General features: G+C 42.4%; 1 protein-coding gene and 1 long non-coding RNA gene across 5 annotated transcripts in view; one reads left to right on the forward strand and one right to left on the reverse strand.

The window, feature by feature from the left end:
* Nucleotides 1-23805, reverse strand: part of LOC141774452 (uncharacterized) — a 393135-nt gene that overhangs the window by 351024 nt on the left and 18306 nt on the right. The gene's annotated exons all lie outside the window — the stretch shown is intronic.
* meis1b (Meis homeobox 1 b) overlaps nt 1-23805 on the forward strand; it is a 235713-nt gene that overhangs the window by 43642 nt on the left and 168266 nt on the right. For 3 of the 4 annotated variants that reach the window (XM_074647112.1, XM_074647111.1, XM_074647109.1), the window contains exon 4: nt 20401-20505. The exons of the other annotated variant lie outside the window; for it this stretch is intronic. In XM_074647112.1, the coding sequence (XP_074503213.1) occupies nt 20456-20505 (50 nt within the window). In that variant the 5' untranslated portion in view covers nt 20401-20455. The remainder of the gene's footprint in view (nt 1-20400; nt 20506-23805) is intronic. 4 annotated transcript variants of the gene reach the window in all.

The raw sequence follows: 23805 nt of genomic DNA on the forward strand, positions 1-23805 counted from the left end.
CGTCCGTCCTTCCACAGTTTGCAGTGGCAGCACACTCAGCACAATAGCCCAGGCGTCCTCTTTCCCAGCCACGTCCAGCTGCTCCTGGGGGATGCCGAGGCGTTCCCACGCTGGCTGGGATATGTCAACCCCTTCAGCATGTTCTGGGTGTGCCTTAGGGTGTCCATCCCGTTGGACGTGCCCGGACTACCTCCACAGTCTGGCAAAGCATCTACTGGCATCTCATGTAGTGTGATTTTTTCTGGGTAGCCTACGCTACTGGATGAGATCAAATACGAACACGAAACCTTTCTATAAATGAGTTTGATGTTCAGCTGAGTGGTACAGAATCAATGGGAACATGGCAAGAAAGCCCCTGTTGAGGATAAACATGTTGTGGAAATGTGATAATGTTACAGTTACTGTTTATGTTACAGTGATTTGATTGCATAGAAGGCCGACTGTATGCAGTCAGGAGCAACAGAGAGTAAATACTGGTTCAGTTTCATACATTGCTATTGGAAGGTCTCTTAGTGTGAATAATGTAATCAGATTATTTGTCTGGATTGGAATAGTAAACAGTAAACTATAAGCAGTTTTTCTTACTTTTTATTCTACGTCACTACCTCTGAGCGTGGCATATTTACGTGGATGCATTTACATTGCAGTCAGTACAGACTACATGGCGTACAAATGACACGCCAAAAGCAAGAACGGTGTTTTTATTGCACGCTTTTTTCCTTGCGTATTATCGTGCCATTCAACTTTTTGTGCGACCGGGCTGTTTATTGAATAGATGAGGATTCATGTACAGTAAAGCATGATTATTAATAATTAAAACTCATATCCCAGTGAGGTTCTGTTCAGCCAGTCATAGCTTTATAATAATAGTTTTGGGTCACTAGAATTTGGAACTGAATTGTATGGATATATGTTTAGTTTATAATGTGTGCGTCTCATGGCAGTTTGCGAAATCGTCACAAAATTTAATCTATTTGATTCTTGTACATAGATACAAATTTCCCTTTTCTTTCGTCACGCTCAGCACGACTTTAAACAACACGTGATGCACGTGTCACTTTCTGCTCCAGTCTTCTTGAAAATAAAACTACTAGGTTTAGGAATAGATCGACTTTGTTAGGCTTAGGCAACAAAACTACTTAGTTAGGTTTAATAAAAGATTGTGGTTTGGGTTAAAATAACACCGGAAGTGCCGTGTAACTTTAGTACAGAAGTTACGTGGCAAATAAATCAACTTTGACTTGTGATTTCGCACAGGACACGAACGCCGGTCTCCTGGGTGACTCCTGTGTTTTTTGACCCACCCATCCATCCCGACCACCTCCCTACACGGCGTTCGCCACTCTTTATACTTCCCGGTTCGAAATAACGTGGATTACATACGAATTGATTTCGTGCTGACCATCACGAAAAAAATGTGAAATTCATGTCTATGTACATGAATCAATAAAATTTAATTTCGTGACTAATTCAAGGAAATTAAATGTAAGATGCAAATATTTACTGCAACAGATGATGTTTCCTGCAACTTTTTCTTAGCAGCTGTGAATGGCTTCTATAGTTAAGATCTCCTGTGAACATCAAAAGACATCATTTTTACTCAACACAGTGTATTTTCACCAGGAACGACTGTTCACAGCATTTCCAATTTGTTGCAGCAGCCCCTGATTTCCCCCCGATTTCCTACCGGTTCATCCAAACGGTTGGCGGTGATTAGTCGCACAATACGACATTAACCTGTAAATTAAAATTCCTCCATGCAATTTGATGGGTGATTTAATTCCAGCATCGTGCCACCCCTCCCTCCCTGCATCCTCCCACCCGCCCTCCCTCTGCCCATTCCTCCCTGTCCTCATCCTCCAGACATCTACCCACACTCTCTTGTCTCTCTCTCTCTTTCTCCATTCGCCGTGGGCTAATCCCATTATGAATTCTTTATATAGCCTTTTCCCTTAATGATCAGTGGGGCCTACTCCAATCCTGATTACTATTGTACACTTAGCACTACATAAAGCAGGGGATTAATATGCCCCGCTAGGATCGTTGCTATGGATCCACTCGTTGCCTTCCGAGGGATGTTGCTGCCGCTTCAATTGGCCATAAATCGCTCTCCCCAGTGGCTTCCCACGTACCAGACAGGGCATGGAAGAATAGGGGGTGAATCTCTCTCTCTCGTGGTCTCTCCTTCTCTCCCTGGACCCAGACGAAAGTGATCTGCTCTATAATTCATGACCCAGCGTTTTCTCTTTCTTCTCCTCTCAAATTTTTCCTCCCTTTCCCGAAGACGCTGTAGTAACCCTCCTCCTCAGCAACCTTTGCCCCGTGAAAAGTACCGTAAGAGTGGGTGGGCATCGTACATGGACGCAGATTGTGAAAAGAGGGGGTTTTGAAGATGTAATGTATTCAGAAGAGAGCTGTGTGATGTCAAACATGAACATGGAGGATGGAGGGTGTTAATGGGCTCAGCTGTGTTCCTTGGTTTCAGTGAGGAATTCGGTGAGTGCTAACAAGCCGTTTCAAAGCAGGAGGAAAAAAAAAAGTACAGTGAGAACTTTTCCCCATGAGTTTCTACTGAAGAAATGCCTTCAATTTGGGCATAAAGATGTATAGGTTAGACCTTCAGATGACTTGACAGGTAATTCCAAACAGCTACCCTAGCCCTGTTTAAAATTTATGACTCACTATTTGAAAAATGCAGGTGGTTCGATCTTGAAAAATGTGTTCTTTAGATAAATGTTGGGAATATTGACTCATACTCCGCCAAGTTTCACTTTCATGTCGGCACTTACAGTATTTTGTAGAGCTATTTTCACCTCTCTCAGATGGAGAATGAGTAATCCCAGAGTGAAACTCTTTATAGGGGAAGAAACAGCGCAAGGAGGCAAAACATAAATGGGGGAAAACTGAGAAGCCCTCCTCGAGCCTTTATGGCGTCCTGTCGGCTCCTGTAGCGGTTGAGGAAGATTTCTCTTTTTCATTTGGCGCGAACACATCCCTCCTCTTTCTTCTCTGGTTTAAAGTGAGCACTGAAACAAGTCAAACAGCGTAGTTTGAGGCAAGGCTTCGCCGAGCTCTGGGGACACCTGCCGAGAAACAGCGAGAAACACCTTCTTTTTGATTCTTGTTTCTTTTGTAGTTACTGTCTACCCTGTGAGTATCTTCATCACAGGCCGACTGCATCCTGCTGTTCTCTCCTTTTTCCTGTACTTTCCTGTGAACGCCAGTGGTAACAATTTGTTCTGTATTGTTTTGTGAGAAAGGATTGATTGCATAATCTTTTTCCATTCATCCTTCATTTTGGCTATATGACAGAGTGAGGTATAAAGGCAGGGATCTCTTTTGTTCACTTAAAATCATAATATTCACTGGCTGCATTTTTGTAAAAATAAAACCTTGAAGACAAAACAATAAGCCCTCCTACATGTCTGAGCTTCGCACACTTACTGCAGCTATATTAACCAACAAGGAAAGTTTTCAAACGGTGCCTGCTCTCAAGTGCTTTACCATGTGTTGATAACATACTGTAAAGCTATAGTTGATACTTGAAGCAAGGCGGTAACGGGACTCAGGCCCTGATGTAAACTTAAGCCTTTCACATGAAACTGCCGCCCGTTATCTCTAGTCACATTAGTGAATTTACGGTATTTTCACATTTGATACGTGTATTTTGCTGGCACTTATTACTAAAACACCCTTCTTGCTTCCTCATACCCTTGTTTTCCTTTCTCCCAGTGGTGAGACTGGCTTTCTTGGTGTCGTGGAATCACCCAAAGGTACATTAGCTTTTGAGCGACAGCCAAAGCAGCAGCTGTGTGTGACCGTCTGGCTGCTTCTCTCTGACACGCCAGGTCACATGTTTCGAAAGAGATGAATTCCCTAAGATGAAGCGAATGAGTGTGAATACGAAAGGCAGGTTTCAAGTGCACATGTGCTGCTTTATATTTGGTCTACTGTAATGTGACATCTTTTGTGCTCATTGCTTCGGTGTTTTGGTACTGCACCTCCCGGAGTTTGACTATCAATCAAACATCACTGTAGGAGCCAAAGTGTATATATACATACTTGTGCATCCCTAGTATTTTATCAAAATGTGGATTATTACTTTAAAATTGCTATTTCTGCAAAGCATAAAAGCTCAACATGCCCTCCCGTCCCTCCAGCCTCTCTGCCTCCACCCACTCCTTCATCCTTGATCCCCCTACAGCATCTCAGTACCTCACAACCTGACAATGTCGAGCCTCATTGCCCTCCGTGGGTGTGACGTAGTGTGGTGACTCCAGCGCGAGACCCTAGAGTTGTGGTTATACAGTATGTGTAACACCCCATAACACACGCACACACACACACACACACACACACACACACATACAGACACACTTTCACACACTGTCATCTCGGCCAGGTCCACCACCTGCCCTGGCCTGCGCTGCCTTTCCCCCAGCCAAGGAAGCTCATGCCTGGGCACTCTGGGCAGCGGCCCAGCCTTTCACATCCAGGTCCAGGGCCAAGAGACAGGGGCCAACAGCTGGCGGTATGCAGAAGGAGCCTGGAGGCTTCCACAGCAGATGAATCACCACGGATTAATATTTAACTCCAGACTCCTGCTTCCCTCAAGCATCTCTCCTTCCTCCCCCCTCTCTTCTTACCACCCTCCTTCTCCCTCTATCCATCACTCCATCCCCCAGTCCTGCAGGAAAGTTGGCGTATGCTCAACAGACCTATACTGTAAATATGTGATGGGGATGCTCTTTTTCTAATATAAAAGCATATTTCGAGCATGATGCCCTTGTTTTGGATTTTTTAGAGATCCTTATATACACTATAACCCAAGTTATACAGCATTATTTCACAATTACAAATATCACTTGCTAACCTTTTCAGTATATTTGTTACACTTTAGCCACTTAAAGCACAACAAGCTTCAGGGATTCGCAGATTTAAAGAAGAGCAACAAGCGGTATAATAAGGTTTACAATGAGCAACAAAGCATCAATGAAAGAAACTATAGTGTTTCAGCAGCTGAGAGTTGCTCAGATATTAATTTTAAATCCCCTGCTAGGCCCAGGATTGTTCACTTCTAACCCCTTTTGGGAATATTGCAGCCCAGTCGCACAGCAATTCGTGAAACAGTCCCGAAATTGTATATTGATTCTTGACCATAGACACGAATTTCACATTTTTTTCGTGATGGTCAGCACGAAATCAATTCGTATGTAATGCACGTAATTGTAAACCGGGATGTACGAAGAATGGCAAACGCCACAAAAAAAACAGGACTTTCGCCCAGGAGACCGGTGTTCGTGTCCCGTGTGAAACAACAAGTCAAAATTGATTTATTTGGCACCTAACTTCTGTACTTAAGTTATGGCAGTTTGAGAGTGAATTTAACCCAAACCAGAATCTTTTTCTAAAGCTAATAGTTTGTTGTCTAAACCTAACCAAGTCGATCTATTCCTAAACCTAACTAAGTAGTTTTATTTTGAAAAGACTGGAGCGGATATGCGTCACATGTTGTTGAAACTCGTGCTGAGCGTCACGAAAAAAAGGGAAAGTCAGTGTTATTTTTTCTGAATGAAAATGTTTAAAAGCGTTCAGCTGAGGTGAGCAAAAGGCAAAAACATTTTTTTTCACACATTCTGTTTTAAGGCAGCGGTTTCATTTTCAGCGCTGCACCATCGCAGCCTGGGAATCGATGAATGCTCTGATATTATGCAGGCTCAGTTTTTGTAGCAGGTACTAAAGGCAGGCAGTGGCTGAAGTAGAAAGCCTGGAGAGCTGGTGCTGTAAGCCCAGTAGCGTTAGCCACAACCAGAGCCAGGGCCTGTAATAGCATTCTCAGATGGGATCCGTTATGATGACTGCATGCCTGCCTCGCTCCTTCAGCTCTGATTTTGCGATTAAAGCACCAGACTGCTTTTTCTTCCAGTTTTTTCCTCCAGACTGTCTCTCTCCCTCTGTCTCTTCCTCTCTCCATCATAACCTTCTTTCAACCCTCCCTTTTCCATCTCTGCATCTTTTCCTTACTTTTTTTTGTCTCTCTTTATCTCTGTCTGGATCTTCTTTTCTCCCTTCCTCTCTCTCTCTCTCTCTCGCTCTATGTGCATATATGTTTGTAAAGATATATCGGTCCCCTGTGGTTCCCTCTCATTCGCATGCATGTTCTGTGAGCCTCAGCCATTCGAGTGTACATAAAACCCGCTCTTTATGGCCAGACATAAAAGAGAAAGGAGGGAAAGAGAAAAGAGATAGATTTTCTTCTGTTCCTTAAAGAAGGGACGCTCTGATCTTGCTTGTAACGGATTAACCTTTGAAGCACCCCCCTTTTCGTTTGGGCTTTTTGTTTCTTGTAACTTTGGACACAAAGGCAATTTTGTCCCGACTAAAAAGGCCAATCTACTGTTATCTGGGTCATGTTGTGACGGTGAATGAAATATGATTTCTTTTTTTTCTTCTTGCCTCTCTTGCATCTCGCTCATCGCCCCCCTCTTGTCCCTTTATGACTGCGTTCAAGGGGAGCACGGTGGCGCATCGCTGAATAAGTAACCAACCAACGGGCCAGTGGAATTGTGGGAATTCATGGGAATCGCCGTGGGGACGGGGGTTCTCGCAGGACCACTTCCTGTCTGTCTGATTCAGGGACACTCAGGGGTGCTTGAGCTTCCCTCCACGCCATCTCTGACTAGGCCTCAGCGGAAAATTTGTGTCTTTGTATGGGACGGGGCTGAATACACTCAGAGGGGCCAGCGAACTTCGGAGTCCCCATTGTCTTTCACACCGACCAGGGTCCAAATATGAATATGCATATTCATAAGCGAGAGTTTTCATGGCTCCGCAGCCCCTCCCCACCCGTCTGTATTCATCTTTTTATGATATCCTTCCAGCTCATTTTCAATTCCAAATGAGGCGTTCGGCATATGAAAGGTTATTGTGTCACACCCCTAAAGGTTTTACAATAGTAGAAAAAGACAAAAAGTATAATTACATCCTTTGCCGATGTGATTCTGTGATTAGTATTGGATGATTATTTCGGGAGATTGAACATGTGTGGGTTGATACGACGAGTCTCAGTGGGCTTCGGAGAGACAAAAGTACTTAACTGCTCAGTTTTTCATGAGGTCAATATCATATTATTTCCTCTGAACTCGTCTCTGTAGTTAAATTGTGAGAGACCAAATCCCACGCCGTCTGGCACGGGGAGCCCTCACTTTCTTGTCAGCACTCATACTCTGTGCAATCACAAACGCCCTAATAGATCCTGATCTCTCTCGCTGAATGTGAAATGTGCCCCTTAAAAAAAAACGCTTTAATATCTCTTACATGTTTTAGCTGAGCGCGGAGGATTGGAGAGAGCGCACGCTGCTCGGTGAAAATCAATGGCGCTATTACTAATCATAGTTAGCGTCTTCTCCACCGAGTGATGAGAGGCTGCTGGGTAGGCCCTCATCGCTTGAAGGGATACAGTTACATGTGAAGACAAGGCACGTCAAACTTACACAGCGCAGACAACTGTGGGGAGTCGTTAGATCTTTCCACCCGTGGAGAGCATGTAGATGGATACGAGAGGACGGGAGGGGGAGGAACATCTTGTTGAATTTCATTTAAACACTCAAAGTCACTTCAAAACACTTCCTTAAAGATTATTTTAGGGGGGTTCCTGCTTCATAAAATATGACAGGACAATTTGTAGAGACATAGAGGGACATATATACTAAATGTTGAGTATATATGTATCTTTGTCTGTTGATCCACATGAACTCCATGTTGCTCTTTACTCTGATGTAGATACATAGTTGTTTCATCTGAATGCTGAATACATTTCTGAATGAGTGTATAGGGGACAATTGAGTGCCTGTTTTCCATGAAGGGATAATTAAGTTTAGCTTGCACCTTGTTTAAAACTCTCCTGTTCACCTGCAGGAGCCTGTCGGAGTCATTTCAACAAGGCTTCTGTTTTTTGGTTGTTTCACGATTCTACTAATCAACACTATACATCAAGGATATATATGAGTATTTATGGGATGTAGCAAACTTGTCACTGGCAGGTTACCTCTGGAGAGTGACCGCAGCATCGATAGCCTGAAAGATCTAAGGTCTGTTGTAGAGCAGTATAGTTGTGGAGGACATAAGGGAATTTTATTTGTAGCTAATATTCAGTCAGTGAAAACAGCGTTTTGTCCGTCGCCTCAATGTCCCCCGGACCATCTCACTCGCAGCTCTCTCTTTTCTCCGCTCTGCTATCCTTACGCTCCAGAAAAATGTTTGTTTGAGCAGATCCCGTGTCTAAAGTGTGAAATTCACTGTTGAATGTATATAAATGCCTATATGTATTGACAATTTATATTAATGTAATATTTAGGGCTTGTCAAAGTTAATAGATAATAACGCAAATTAATTTTAACGGAACTCACTCGGAGGTTGTCGGAGCTCAGTTTCTGTTTCTATTGTCTCCAAAGTTTTTGCCACAAGAAAATGAATGCTATGGTTTTTCTAGCCTAGTTAGCCAGGAAAAAATGTTGGCATTGTACATTTCCGCAAACCACGGATACGTTGATTGTGGATGTTTTTGCATTCGGTCAGAGCAAGTGACGTAGTAAATCAAGTGACGGTTATTGAAAGTTACGTTGTATAAAAGTCACGTGGTGTAATAATGAGTAAAGTCCATTTAAGAGGGGGTGAGAGGGTTGGCGGATGGGTCAAACAAACACAGGACTTTCATTCAGGAGGCCGCTGTTCATGTCCAAAAAACAGTGAATATGAATAATTTATAATTTTGTTTGATTATTCCTTATTTCATGGTCTATTTGGGGATTTATACATTATCATTACCTACTTGTATATAAAAAAACAAATTATGAAGCATTCAAATACTGATTTGGAGGTCGAATACCATGACAATGGTTGAAGCTTGGAAGCATTCGGGTCAGCCCTATTGTAAAGGTTTACTTGTTACGTAATGTTGTTGTGGTTGTTACGTTATTATTTTGACACAAACCATGATGTTTTTTCTAACCTTAACCAAGTAGCTTTGTTTTCTACATTATGCGTTTCTGCAAGAGTGATACGAGGCTGATATGAAACATATTTATGAAACTTATTTTGGGTTCAGAAACGTCAACATTCAACGTATCCCGTGGTTTGCAGAAACGTACAATGCCAACACTTTTCCTTTTTCTTCTGCTAATGTACTATTTAGGAAATACATATACAAAACAAAGATAAAAGGGTGTGCTGCTCGCAGTAAAATACAGCCAAATAGTATCTGTCACCACATCTATCAGAAATGAGCTGCAAATGTATTCAATATGCTTGTAAAAGACCAAAAATGTCAGCAAAACAATTTATAAACAATCTTTGGAAGTGTGGCTGCAGAAGAACAGACACTCAGTTTTCTGAAACGCTTCCAGTGGACACTGGAATAAATGTTGGAGATATGACGTAGCTGTGGCACATTCAGCGTGACATGCTGGACCCTCAGCTTGGCTGGCTCTTTACTGACTCTTTTTAAATCTGCTTTTATAATGTGTTTTTTGCACTTCATGCTTTTAATGTTTGTGCTTTGTTGCTGAAATGTGTGATATAAATAAACTTGCCTTCAGTATATGAAGAATTAACTTTGGAATCGGCCTGACTGGCTGATATCTAAAGGACAGAATCAGTTCAATATACTGCCCAGACTATACCGTGTATTAGTCTAATGCAAGCTGGAACTTGGCAGCATATTTTTACCCTACTACCCCAGTTTTAAATTGGACTTGTCGAGCATGGGATGAGTGTGTGAGGTCTCACCCTGCCTCTCTGTGTGTCCGCTCCACACACGGTGACAACAGCCTATTGTGGGTGGGGTCCCACATCAGTGTGTGTGACACTGGAAATCTGGACGTGATCATTACCGAGGGCCTGGAGTCAAGGCCATTAGCTCCACTCCCTCCTCCGGTGAATTATGGGTCGTCTGTCACAGGGGCCCAGTGTCCGAGACCTGTCAACGGTGAAAGATGAAGGGGTCCTTGCACTCTCCAATGAGCCGTCCGTGGAGATGCCCGCGACAAACGACCCATGAGCAGAGACACACCTTTCATCAGTGAGAGCGATGGGAGCGATGGGACGACTGTGTGTGTGTGTGTTGGTGTGTACGGAGGCAGTGTGTGACCTGACCCTTTAAATACCCTTCCCCCTTCTCCTGCAATCCATATTTTTTCCTTTTTCTTCAAGGCAGAAAGGCCTTGGGATTGCTCAGAACATTTTCTTGCTCCCTGCTGACAAAAATGTAATCAGGCACCTCTGTCTAGTTTAACAGCGGTATCAGTGATTCATACGGTCCATACGAGTCCTCATTAGATTCTGTCTGTACTGGAGGAGCAGAGGAATAAGAAGGATGCAGATTATTAACTGTACTTTTTGTGGGATAGGCTTGACCGTGTGCTGAATGTAGATATAAATGGGGTGGACAAAATAGCAGAAATGACTGGCAGTATAATAGAATCTCAGCCTCGAGGAATTACTTCCATATTGGACGATTTCGCAATGCCAACATCCCATGGCGAGGCAGGAAGTGGTGTGCCCTATATGTGGCGAGGCAGACAGTGAAGGTGGAGGTCAGTGTGGTGGAGGGTCAACGTTCGCCTTTTTATTAACCATAATCACAATCTTTCTCTCAATGTAGCAGGTGTTTTTAGTTACCTAATCCTGAACATACCTAATTAACACCAAACCATAGTTTATTTGCCATAACCGCAGTCTTCCCCCAACCTTAACTACAGCTGAACGATGAAAAAAATATCTAATTGCAATTATTTTGACTGAAATTGCAATTGCGATATGATTTGCGATATCAGAGGGATTGATAATCACACATCATTATTCTCATTTTCATTGAAAAAGCGTATTAAAATGATTATGGTGTGATGTTTGTAGGGATCTGTGCCAAACAAAGATGTTTTCTTTAGTCTGTTAGAATATGATGTGTAGGCTAGGATGTCAGAAAATGGTGAAACATGTCGATCAGTGTTTCCCAAAGCCCAAGATGATGTCCTCAAATGTCTTGTTTTGTCCGTAACTCAGAAATTCAGTTTACTGTCATGGAGGAGAAAAGAAACTATAAAATATTCACATTTAAGAAGCTGCAATCAGAGAATTTGACTTTTTTTTCTTTAAAAAATTACTCAAATCGATTAAAAAAATAGTTGCCGATTGATTTAATAGTTGAACTAATCGATAAATCATTGCAGCTCCATTGTATTGTATTGCAGTTTATGATATTCCAGTGCTGTCGTCCGCCCCCTGCGTACAGTAACTACTGTATGTGGGAGCATCTGTTGCAAGGTGAGAGGTGCGTCTTCTGAAGAAGAATGAAGTTAGATAAAATAAAAGTATGCAAGTCACAATTAAACCTTTTTTATGTTTGTGTTCAGCAACAAAATATAATCAGGCCCCTCTTGTCTAGTTTAAGAGTGCGGTGTCAGTGATGACTGATGTTTCACAGTTTGGATTTGAAATATCTCAGCATTCAAAATATTCCACTACTTTCTTTGTATAAAGCAGGGACAATAATAATCGTTATAATTAACAATGCAAGTCTGGTGCAGTTTGGTGTGGTGGGGGGTGTAAATAGCTGCATTGCTTTATGACTTTTTTTATTGTCACCAATTAGTTTCTTTACTTAATTAATTTTATTTTAATTTCATGAATGATTTCTTCCTCCGGAATAGATGCGTGACATTTCAGTGATGTAATTTACTGTACCTCTGCCCGTTTGTCCTTGATCTACCGGGTACTACCAGCTTAATAAGAACGATGTTTCAAGACAAATCCCAGTTCATTTACTACATAAAACATGTTTCTTTCATTGCGCGTAATAACCTGCTACTTGCCGTGGCAACTAATTTGGATTCAGGGAACTACTAAACCACAGATGCATGGGAACATGATTCATAAAATTATTCTGAAAACACACAGTAATTACACCCTGAGTGAAAGCAAACAGCGACGGCACATGTACCCCCTGAAGGGCTGCGCCGCACATGAATCACCTCAGTGCCTGAATATATAGTTTATTTACAAACATACAGTATATCCTGCATGCGTATAAATAAACATGACCCTTTTATTATTATTTTTTTTGTCTTAATACGTGTTGTGAGCCAATAAGTAAAAGGCATTCATGGCGGTTGTGTGTGATGTAATCATTTATTTACATATTCCAGGTATCATTTTTCATCTTGTCCATCGGAGCAGAGTAGAAATATTCCCCGGTGCGGTTTGGGGCTGCTAAGAATATGCAGCAGGAACTCCCAACAAGAGGAAGTGGCACTAACTAATGTGCTTATTTGGAGAAGAGCAGCGAACACCCCCCCTCTCCTCTCGTTTGGCAGGAGACTCTACTGTTGCACTGGTTTCTATTAGGACCTCTCCAACCCTCTCTCTCATTCCTTCTATCTCTTTTTCCTCATTTCTCCCTCCTTGTGTCATACAGCTTCATTTCCTTCCCTCTCACATCCTTCCATTTCTTGTACTTTCAGTCATTATCTCATCCTCTTTAATTGCCCCCCCCCCCCCCCTAAAGTGAGATTCCCTCCTTTTCCTTTCCTTCACTCTTTCCAATTTCTAACCTCAAGGTTTTTTTTTGTTTTCTTCGTTCTCCTTTTTTCTGCCTCTTTCTCGTTCGAGAATTACGGAGGTTGCTTCGGTAATTATAAATTAAAGTTTTGACAGTATTTTGGGTGCATGTTCAGGAGGCTCAACGTTAACCGCGTGGCATTGTGCGTTTCTGCAAACGTGATACGAGGTTGATATCTAATGTATTTAGAAACGTCTTTTTGGTTCAGAAATATTCAACGTATCCATGGTTTGCTGACACGTAAATGGTAAATGGACTTGGACTTATATAGCGCTTTTCTAGTCTTCCGACCACTCAAAGCGCTTTACACTACATGTCAGTATTCACCCATTTACACACACATTCATACACTGATGGCAGAGGCTACTAAGGTGCCAACTTTGCCCATCAGGATTTAATCTAAATACTCATTCACACACCGATGGCTATGCCTCCGGGAGCAATTTGGGGTTAAGTGTCTTGCTCAAGGACACATCGACATGTGACCCGGAGCAGCCGGGGATCGAACCACTGACCTTCCGATTGGTGGACAACCTGCTCTACCCTCTGAGCCACAGACGCCCGTCCGTCACGTACAATGTCAACATTTTTTCTGGCGACTGGGTTGAGCAAGGAGACATGCAGACAAATTCGGTTATAAACCTTATCTGCACAGGACTAGTATTACCTGTGGTCCTCTAGTAGATTGTAATAATTGCAGAGGTCATCTGTGATTTTAATCCCGTGCATATCTGCCATGTCCGTAATTTGTCAAACACAGAGGTCATGTGACCTTTTTTCTACGAAATTCAGGAGGCTCATCTCCCTAAACAGCATGTAGACCCATTTGCACGGGCACCAGAGCAAGACGTCTTTGTTAATATTACATAAACATAGGCCTAATATTTATAATATTAAAAATAAATATGATATTGTATAATTAGTTTAGTTTATTAAGATCCCCATTAGCTACAGCATGGCAGCAGCTATTCTTCCTGGGGTCCACAAACACACTTACAGTGTGACAGAATAAACAGGACAAGACATAAATACACAGAATAATATATCATTACAGAATAAAACAGCACAAGACTGAAATAAATAGTCTGTTACACTCCATTGTCTCGCAGTTATTGCAAATCTTATAATACATCCTACAAGAAGTAAGTAGCCTACATGAAAAATAGCCCTTTACACTCCAGAATACCCGGCCCACTGACTAAGACAGCATCTCCACATCCACCAGAGCAGTCAACATAATCCAACTCACAGTATATTACTGTATATTCACACAATTTGTTCAAAACTCAGCCAAAGTAATGTCTACATTTTTTCACTGTCTCTACTTAAAAGATGCTGTTTTACTAAAATGTTGAATTGAATTTTACTGTTTTCTTGTGCGATATGTCTCGGTAGCAAATTCCATTCATTCATAGCTCGGTACATGACCGTTCGTTTGATTGCATTAGTCCTTTCTTTTGGGTAATGTGAACTTTCCTTCAGTAGCATGTCCGGTAGAATAGTCTATCTAAACTGAAGGATAAATTCTTAAACAAAATAAGTGGCGTTTTTTTAACAGAGATTTTTCTGATAAATACTAAATAATGAAGTAAGTAATGAATAGCGTAATCTGTTTTTAACCAGTAACCCAGCTAGACAGTTATGCATTGCAACAACATCCGTTCTGTATCTGTATGTTTTTAATATAAACGGATGTTACCAGAGCCTTGACATCATATCCGGGGGAAAATGTCAGTAAATCTGAGTAAAATACAGACTTTGAATGCGCTGCATAAAACACAAACTTTGGGGGCTAATTTCTAAATCACATGATGTCCCCTGGTAGTCCCGTGAGAATAGGGGTTAATAGGGTAAAAACTGAATATATGGTTGATTTTGGTCTCATAAATATGAACTTTGGATGCACTTCCCAACATCAAATTATAGAGGCATCAATTTCTGTGTATCTTCTGATGATCTGACTTAGTCTTGAAACACACATTTTTTAATTTAAGTCCATATGAGAAGTCAGTTTAGCATCTCCATCTTCCTTCACCCCTCCACCCTCTTCCTAACTTCCCCTCCATCTCATCTCATTCTCCATCCACCCCTCCTGCACCTCCTCTGTAGTGTGTAGACGGTGCTGCAGTGCGCTCCGGGCAGAAAAGTAGGCCAGGATTACTCTTGCTGGCTTGTCCCCAGTGAAGCGTGTGTTGCATGTGTGTGTGTGTGTGTGTGTGTGTGTGTGTTTGTGTGTGTGTGTGTGTGTGTGTGTGTAGGTGTGTGTGTGTGTTGAGGCCTGGGAGAGAGTGGGCATACAGGCTGGCCAGCCAGCAGTCAGGGTAGAGCTGGGCATATGGAGCCTCAGTATTGGGCCAGCAGGTATTTTTCAGCGTCAGCGTCTGCTCTCTCTCTCTCTCTCTCTCTCTCTCTCTCTCTCTCTCTCTCTCTCTCTCTCTCCTTTGTTTAATATTTCCCTGATTCTTGGCGTCCTGGCCGCAGAAGCCGGTTTATGCTGCCAGCACAGACGTACAGTTTGGTTTAAGCTCAGATGGAATATCACTTCTGTCAGATGAACATCATGTAAGCTCAAACGTTAAAAAAAAAAGCGCCGCCTTTTCAGCATGGGGTTAAGGTTTGAATTGTCTGGACAGGACCCTACGGTAGGTTCATGAAAGTTTCCTAAACTAGGAATGACCACACAAACTCTGAGTTTAAGACACAATATGAAAACCAGCAGAACTTGGAGTTATGGTGATAAAGCAGCAATACAAAGGCGGAAAGTTTTAGGAAGCTGTTTGACTATATAGCATGATGTGCAAGGCATTATCTAGTTTTTAAATTAAAAAAAATGGTTAATTTATTTTTACAATCGGTGACAGAGTAATTGACCCAGTGGAGTTTTGGTTACACGACATTGTCTCGTTTGTCAATATACTGTATGTGACAAACCTTCTGAAGTATTAGAGCATATTTCTGAGATGTCTGGGGGCAAAGCAAGTTTATATGTACATGTAAAGCCTATTTCAACAATAATGCAATTCAAAGTGCTTTCCAGTAAAAAGCATTAAAAGGATAGTTCGGGTGTTTTGAAGTAGGGTTTTATGAGGTACTTATCCATAGTAGGTGTATTACTTGCAGTAGATGACGGATGACTTGCCAACCCTCCTGATTTTGCAGAGAGACTCCCGTTTTTCATTGCCCTCTCCCGGTTTCCTCCCGGGGTCACAATCCTCCCGTATTTCTCCCGATTTAAAAAAATGTCACACTTTTTTTCACAGCTAGGTTCAGCGTACATGACAGCGTGCAGCGCCCGAAGTCGGGCTTTGCTCGACGTCGCGAAAAGCCGTCGTGGCGCGACGCAGGCCATTGGAAATAACAGGTTTCAGAGCGCAGTGGTGGCGTTGATGCATTGTGCCTGTAATGGCCTTCAGTGAGTGAGAGAAATGGGGAGAGCTAAGAGACAGAAATACTCAAGCAGGGGCAAGAAATGAATAAAAAATTATTATTATTAGTTTATGCCAGAGATTCATACAAGTTTATGCAAGAGGGGCAAATTATTCTGTATTCTTTCCTGAGAAGGTTTAAGGTAAAATTAAAAGTTTAACATAAACATGCTGTTGTCAATCTTTTAAAGTCACCAGAATGCAGGAAAAAGGTCTCTGAAGCTCAATTCAGAAGCTTCAGAGACTTCAGACTTCAGAAGCTCCACCGCTTTGGTTTTGAAATCCTCCCTTTTTTTAAGGTCTCAAGCTTCGCAAGTATGGATGACGGTCGGCACGCCCCCAGCATCGAGTACCGACACCGGAGTAAAGCAATACAGTGCTGTGGACGTGGACGGCAGAAAAACATATTTTAACCTGCTGGCTTTGGAGGGAGTATAGATAATTTTCACTTTCAGTGTAGTTCCTCATCAGAAAGGAGAAGGAATGGGCTGTTTCATGGCAAGAGAAAGCAGTGAAAATATTCTAAATATTGCCTACACTTAAACTGATATAGATTTTTTAGCAGGGCCTTTCTTTTAGGTGGTTAAAATACGTTTTTCTGCCGTCCCCGTCCACAGCACTGTATTGCTTTGTTGCAGTCCTGTCTGTTTCTTGATGCTGGGGGCGCACCGACCGTCATCTACTGTAAGTAATACACCTATATGGATAAGTACCTCATACAACCCCACTTCCAAACACCTGAAATCAAGATATGAGTGAATGGTCCCGAATTCAATTCAATTAAATTCAGTGGCAGACCTCGTCTCTGAATACCTGACATTCTGGCAACAGGCTTTATACTTTAGTCAGAGACTATGTGATCTTGATGATTACACACACACACACACACACTGAGCAGCCCTCATTTTCAATCCTCATCGCCTCAAACTTAATTGTTCTCTTAATTAGGTTGCAGAGCAGTGCTTATGGCTGCAGGGAACACGTGTATGTACAGTAAGTGTGTGAGCATGCGCGTACGCATATCTGTGCATGTGTGCATCCGTGTTTCCATACAAGCATGTGGATGTGTGTTTAGGTCTGTATACATGTATTTCTATCACCTCTGTGTATTGCATGGTGCGCCTGGAGGAAGTGGAGCTCTGATGTGTGAGCACCAGTAGCTCCACAGAGAGCGATGCATGCCAAAACCCAAATTCCCCCGTACAGTCTGACACTTCCCCCTCTCTCCTGAACATTATCTTCTCTAGATAGTATATCCTTCTGCGCTACCTTTTCTCTCAAATTGCGAGTCTTGAGTAGTTTTTGTCCACTAGCCATCTGTAATGCACTGCTTTTCATTTTCATTTTAGTGTTGCATATTAACTTGCTTTTTCTCTCATCTTGGGAGTAAATATTGTACTTTGTTTTGCATCATGAGCCATGCGGGATGTTGGATTGTTTGCATTTTAAAGCTGCAAACATTTGGTCTGTGCCTCTGAGTGAACAATAAAGACCCCCGATGACCAGACTCTTTCTGTTATGTGTAGGATAATTTGGGGGTTTACCTTTTGCTCTGGGCTTGGAGTTTGTGACAGTAAAGGTAACTCAGCAACAACAATGGGTTAGCTCAGTCTGTTGCTCTTTGAGAATCGCCTCTCAACATTACCCCCAAATTGCCTTCCATACCAGTCTGGTACGGAGTCATTTCTACACGGTAATTCGGCTCCCTGGTGGAAATATGATTAAAACTTGAAAACGCGGCTCCGTCCAGGTGAAAGTGTTTAACGATGGGTAGCGTAGCTGTGCAGGTGAAAGTGTTTAGTGCTGGGTAATGCAACCCTATCTTGGCCCCCCGCTTTCGCAGCTGCGCATAATTATAGTCGCTCTCTCTCTCGCTCGCTCTCTCTTTTGATTGCTTCCCTATGTATGTGCAGATTAGCCGGGAAAAAAGACATGTTATACAGTATAAAGTACAGTGTGCTCTAATAATCCCTACACTCTAATAATAACCGCACTGCAGCCGCCGTTTTCTTTGTGTAATCAAAGAAGTCTTTATTATTTATAGTAATGAATGAAAGTAGTTTGTTATTCAAGAGGGGCAATAGTAGGCTACTGAATATAAAGGTAACAAAATGGAGTGAAACCTCTCCAGCGTCCTAACAGTTAAAGTTTAGAAAACAACATGATCAATTTTATAATCTTCTCTTTTCCGCCTGTGTCTGTCCGTTTATTGTTAAATTAGTCCTGCTTCCTTACTGTGTGTACAGTATACACAGATCTGTGTGTATAACAGAGGGTGGAAGGTCAGGAAGGGGGTGGTTCCATCAACCTCCAGCCCGTGGCTTTCTGCTGGCTAATTAACCATCATTTTACCCAGAGCCTGAGCTGCACTGATGGGGGATAAGCTAGCCTTTGACGGGGTAAGGCAAGCGTGGCGGTTCCTAATCAGGGGGCCTGCAAGTGGGGCGGAAAACACCTGTTCTGGGTACAGGTGTACACCCCAGCACATGGCTGCACTCTTTTGCCCCGTCTCCCCCCTCTCTCTCCCCCCCTCAGCTCTTTCTCTCACTCTCCTTCTCTTTTTACACAATCTCTGACTCACATTCCTGCACTCCGTTTGACTTGTTTGTATTCATTTTTCAGCTTCTTCTACATGCACAGAGTTACCCAGTTGTTGGCCAAAGTTATAGAAATAATCCTCCCTAAAACACTGTTATAAAACCACTATTGATGAAGAGTGTCTGGATTTTTTTATCAATTTTGTGGCGTTTTTCTTAGTCTGGTTGGAGCTAAATTTATCAATGTATAATACAACGGTTCGTATGACATCCTACAAAACGTTATTCCTAATTTGGAATACGTTTCCTACAAATGTCCAGCTACACGTTCGTTACATGCATACAGTCTTTTTAAAGTAAACTTCGTCTTCACAGGAAACAACTTCAGAGCGCTTTGGAGGCGTGTTTTTTTTTTCAGATGAGACGCTTTGGTTCCGTCTGATTGTTATGATACGGAATATCTGCAGAAGTAAAAATGACGGCACATTTTGAGATTTTGTGGGCGAATTGCTGTTGTTGTTCAGCATTTGTACATGTAGGATGTGGTGGTTGTTTGTGGTATTTGTTCCACACCTCATCTACTGTGATTGGACGGCTAGGTAAAAAGTGACAGTGCAGCGTTTTCCCCAAAGTTGAAGATGCACGTGCAGCGCTAGGCCAAACTCTACCGGTGACTCATGCTATTTTTTAGGGGCCGTACACATGCTGCATCTAAAAAACACGTGTAAAAAGCCAGCTGTGTCACGTTTTTTTCTTTCCAATGTGCTTGGGAGGTTGCGCACCTGTTGTGCCTGTCGTTACTAAGCAACCAAAACCTGCGTGCTGCGATGATGATGATGATGAAGTTGCACTAATTTAGCAGGAAGCCTCACTGACTAAAATTCTCAAATATGGAAATCGGTATCTGCCTCAAAAACCCAGTCTGGTGGTCCGTCTCTTCTTCTTGTGACTCCTCTTACTTATCTTGAGACCTCTTGACTCCCAGGTTAAGAACCACTGCATGATGTTCTTACCCTGAGTGAAACTGTAAAAAGTTTTCTTCTGAAAGGCATAAAAAAAAAAAAACATTAGCCAAATACATCAAAGAGAGATAAAAGCAGGAATTAAAATAAAGAGAAAATGGGTTGAATAAGGAGCACAACAACTTTTTATGTTGCTGTGGTCAATACTCCATCAAACTGTTTGCTGACTAAATGAATGGCCTGGCCATCCAGTGTATCAGCAAATTGATGTGTTGGTCAAGATTTAATGATGAAAATAATAAAAAGGTCTACTGCATTTTAGGCCGAGTTTATAACTCGTATAATACTGTTTTTGGAATAAGTGAGTAATGTAATTTGTGATGTTGACATGCATTTGTATCCTCAGAGAAGGTGTACACTTGCACGTCTGCAACGTCTCTCCCATCCTGAATTTCCCTCCTCTCCTCTTTTGTCTTCATTGGAAACAGCCTGCATCTTGCTTTTCACTGAAGGAAGCAGTGCATGGATAATATGGTTACGCCGTTACTGATGCATAAAGCTGCGTGTCTGGTTCTTGTCAAGACCTTGCCACCAAAGTCAATTTGCCCGTGCCCTGGCAGAATGTAATATTTCTGTAATCAGATCAACACGGAAATTACGTCGGTGGACTGTATTGATACGAGAGGAAATAATTAAACTCGGGGGCTCCAGGAATAATTTCACCCTCTGAGCATTACTGTAAACCCCATAAAAATAACAAATCCGCCCTCTCCTCCCTCCTTTGCAGGATGAGATAAAGAGGAAACCAGGAGCGTAGATAGACGGATGAGATTTCATTTACTCAGCCTCTGTTTTCCCTCCAGCCTTTCAGCAGGTTCCTCCGGCCCAGTCTTCCACTACTGCATCATCATCATCATCATGATGTCCAAAACTGCTGCGAGTTTCAGCAGCAAGACTTGCTGTTTGAGGTAACACACGCTGAATATACGTAAACATTAGTGAAACAAGTATTTGGTAATGCCACAGAAATCTAAAGGAGAAGTTCCGCCTTCCTGCCATGAATGAAACGGCCTGTTGCTCTGTTGTTGCTCCGACTGTCCCACCCTGTGTAAGGTTGTTAACTGTGACGCTCAAATGAACCAGACCAGACCTCTCTAATGGCTCTTATTGGATCTCGCTGGGAGGGAAGATTAGCCCCACCTGGGTTACCACCACCGCGTCCCTTACCCATCATGCCTCCTCTCCCTGGATAATACCAGGAGGGGGGGGGGTAGCATCATGACACAAACCATCTTCATGCCTTCACCAAGGTCATTAATAATAAAATATGATTGCATAGAGAAGTAACTGCCTATTTTTAATGGAAAAGTAACAGTTCTGGCAACAATATGAATTAAATGTATTTTAAAACCCATATCGGAGGCTTTTTATTTAGCCTATTAAACAGAAAGTGCATCAATTTTAGATTTTAGAATAGAAGATTAGAAACTTTCAATGATGAAAATCTGGCACCCAACAGTTTTTGCTTCACTTGTGACATGTGCATGGATAACTTAGCTTGAGATAGACGTCATTTAAAGTAGATTGTACTCGGTGACTGGCAATTCTCTTCATATGTCAGACATTAACAATAACCCTTCCTACACCTGAATGGATGAACTCATGACTTGCACTTGAACAAAAACATAGCAGTTGTTCTGGAAACAATAACCGTGTTTCCATTCACATATTTGTATACGCATTTTGAAGTATCGCGTTAGAAAAGTATGGAAACTGCAAAATTCGATGCAATTTCCTCAATTACGGAAAAAAAAGATGTGAGGTCAGAGGTGAAACAAGTTTCAAACTTTCAACCAGAGAAGGCGGTGATATACTGCTTTACAGCTTAGTGTTAAGTTACTCTTTAAAGAAACCATGATCATGCATTTCCTTTATTAGCAACACAATGCTCACACACACAGGTACACACACACTGGCTGTTACCACCCTAGTGTTTTATATCTGGCCTTGCTCAGGGGGCTCTTGATGCTATTTGTTAAAATAGAAGAAGGCATGATTCATGCAGTCTCCCCACAGCACCTAATGGGTTTGGTTACGACCTGTTTGTGTTGTGTCAAGGTGACTGCGGCTCCAGCGACGCTCAGCTGCACTTGATACGGCTTGTTGGTAAATGAAGATTAAGTGTTAGCAGGGATAAAACACAATACACCTTGATCAGGCTCTCAAATGGAAGATTAATTTACCGTTCTCTTGAATGAGCAATCCTCGCGGTCCGTAATTATTTAGGTTCCATTTTGGGTTAATTATGGTCATTAGCATTATGTGTTCTAAGTGAGGGGCTAATTTTGAGAGAAGTGGCTTGAGATTTAACAGAAAAAAAAAACAAACCCACACGAGCTTTGAAATGAACAGATCATTTGGTTTTGAGGGGCGGAAATTGATAGAAAACAGCAGGGAAACAGCTGAGGAGGGAACAATTATTCTAATGGTGTGACAAACGCAGATGCTGCAAATTAGATTTAGTTTAGCATAGGTGCTCCCCTACCAGTTACTATTGGGAGGCTGCAATTGGTGGCGGTGTGGTGTGTGTGCGTAACTGTGTGTGTGTGTGGATACGAAAGTACATCTTATTTTTAAGATGGAAGATTCAGTTCACCTGCGCTGAAAAGGCTGTCAAAGATGTTCTTAACAAAATCAAGAAGTTTAAAAGAGGAGAACATGTATGAGGATTGCTGTTTTGATTCAGTCTGGTCTCATACACCGTTCGTAGCTATACCTATGAAAAGTAATGCACTGTAATTCGTGTATATCCCACGAAATCAATTCGTAATTAACGTAATCATGAACCAGGAAATATAAATAGTGGTGAACGCTGCGTAGGGAGGAGGTCGGGGTGGATGGGTGGGTTAAAAAACACCAGACTTTCACCCAGGAGACCAGAGTCAATGTTGATTTCTTTGTCACCTAAGTTATGTACTTAAGTCATGCCAGTTCTGTAGATATTTTAAGCCAAACCACAATCTTTTCCTAAACCTAACTAAGTAGCTTTCTTGCCTAAATCTAAGGGCCCTGACACACCAAGCTGACGGTCGGCCTTCGGACAGTTTGGGGCCGTCAGTGAGCGCCCGTCGACCTAGTTTTTTCGGTGTGTACCGCACCGTCAGCTCTAGTCTGCCTGTGTCGGAGGTTTTTCGATTCAATATGCTGAATCGGCGGCATGAGGAGAGAAACGGAAGCTTGGAAAGCAAGCCAACGAGTAAAGGCAACACGAAAAACACAGAAGATATTTTCAAAGCGACATGGCCATCTGGAATGAAGCTAAGTGGTGAGTGAGAGTGGTGCCATTTATTTCGCCGCTTTATTTCTTGTATATATCGGCTTGTTTATCCGCCGTCCTCGGTCTTCCCGTTTCCCTTTTTGAATGACAAATACAGACTACCGCCGCCTACTGGTTCGGAGAGTTATTTCATCTCACGCAGGCCCAGACAGTACGTGGTAGTTGGCCGTTGGCTGTAGTCTTTGCGGTGTGTTCGAGTGCAACTTTTTGGCCAAGACAAAGGCGACGCAACTGGTGGCCTTTGTCGCGGCTAGTTCTTTGATGTCGGGCTGGTGTGTCCGGCCCTTTAGGAAGTTGTTTCCTATGAAGACGGAAGTTTATTTTGAAAAGACAGTATGCATGTAACTAGCAGAAATTGACACGTGTTGCTTAACATTCATAGGAAACGAAAGAAAATGGAGGAATGACTTCTTCGTAAGATATCATACGAACAGTTATATAAGAATACATTGTTTAATTACAGGCTTTGTTCTTGTAATGCTTTATATACTTTATATACCAAACCTGCAAACTCTAATCAAATGCGCATCCATTGCTCTGTGTGGATCTATTTGGGCTTCCCCGATATGATAGCTTTGGGAATCCTTGTGCTAACAGAAGATAAAAAATAGAGCGTGTGGTGTGCAGCGAGAGGAAGGTTACAAGGGACAGGATGATGAAGGCTTGTTTGGCCCTCCTCGTTTCTCCTCAGTAGAGCAGCCCAGCGTGAGGAAAAGCTTGTTAAAACCCTAATAGTAGCTATCAAAGGCTATTGATTATCTTTCCCGCCCTGTTTGGGTGACAAAGTGAGCATTAGCTGGAGCCATAGAGAGCTTTTTAAGACGTGTTTCCTCAGGGGCCGCCCAGTCCCCTGGGCTGTCCGCCGCTGAGATCACATGCACGTACACACACACACACACACACACACACACACACACACACACACACACAC

Source organism: Sebastes fasciatus, chromosome 9, assembly GCF_043250625.1.
Source record: "Sebastes fasciatus isolate fSebFas1 chromosome 9, fSebFas1.pri, whole genome shotgun sequence".
Classification (NCBI taxonomy): domain Eukaryota; kingdom Metazoa; phylum Chordata; class Actinopteri; order Perciformes; family Sebastidae; genus Sebastes; species Sebastes fasciatus.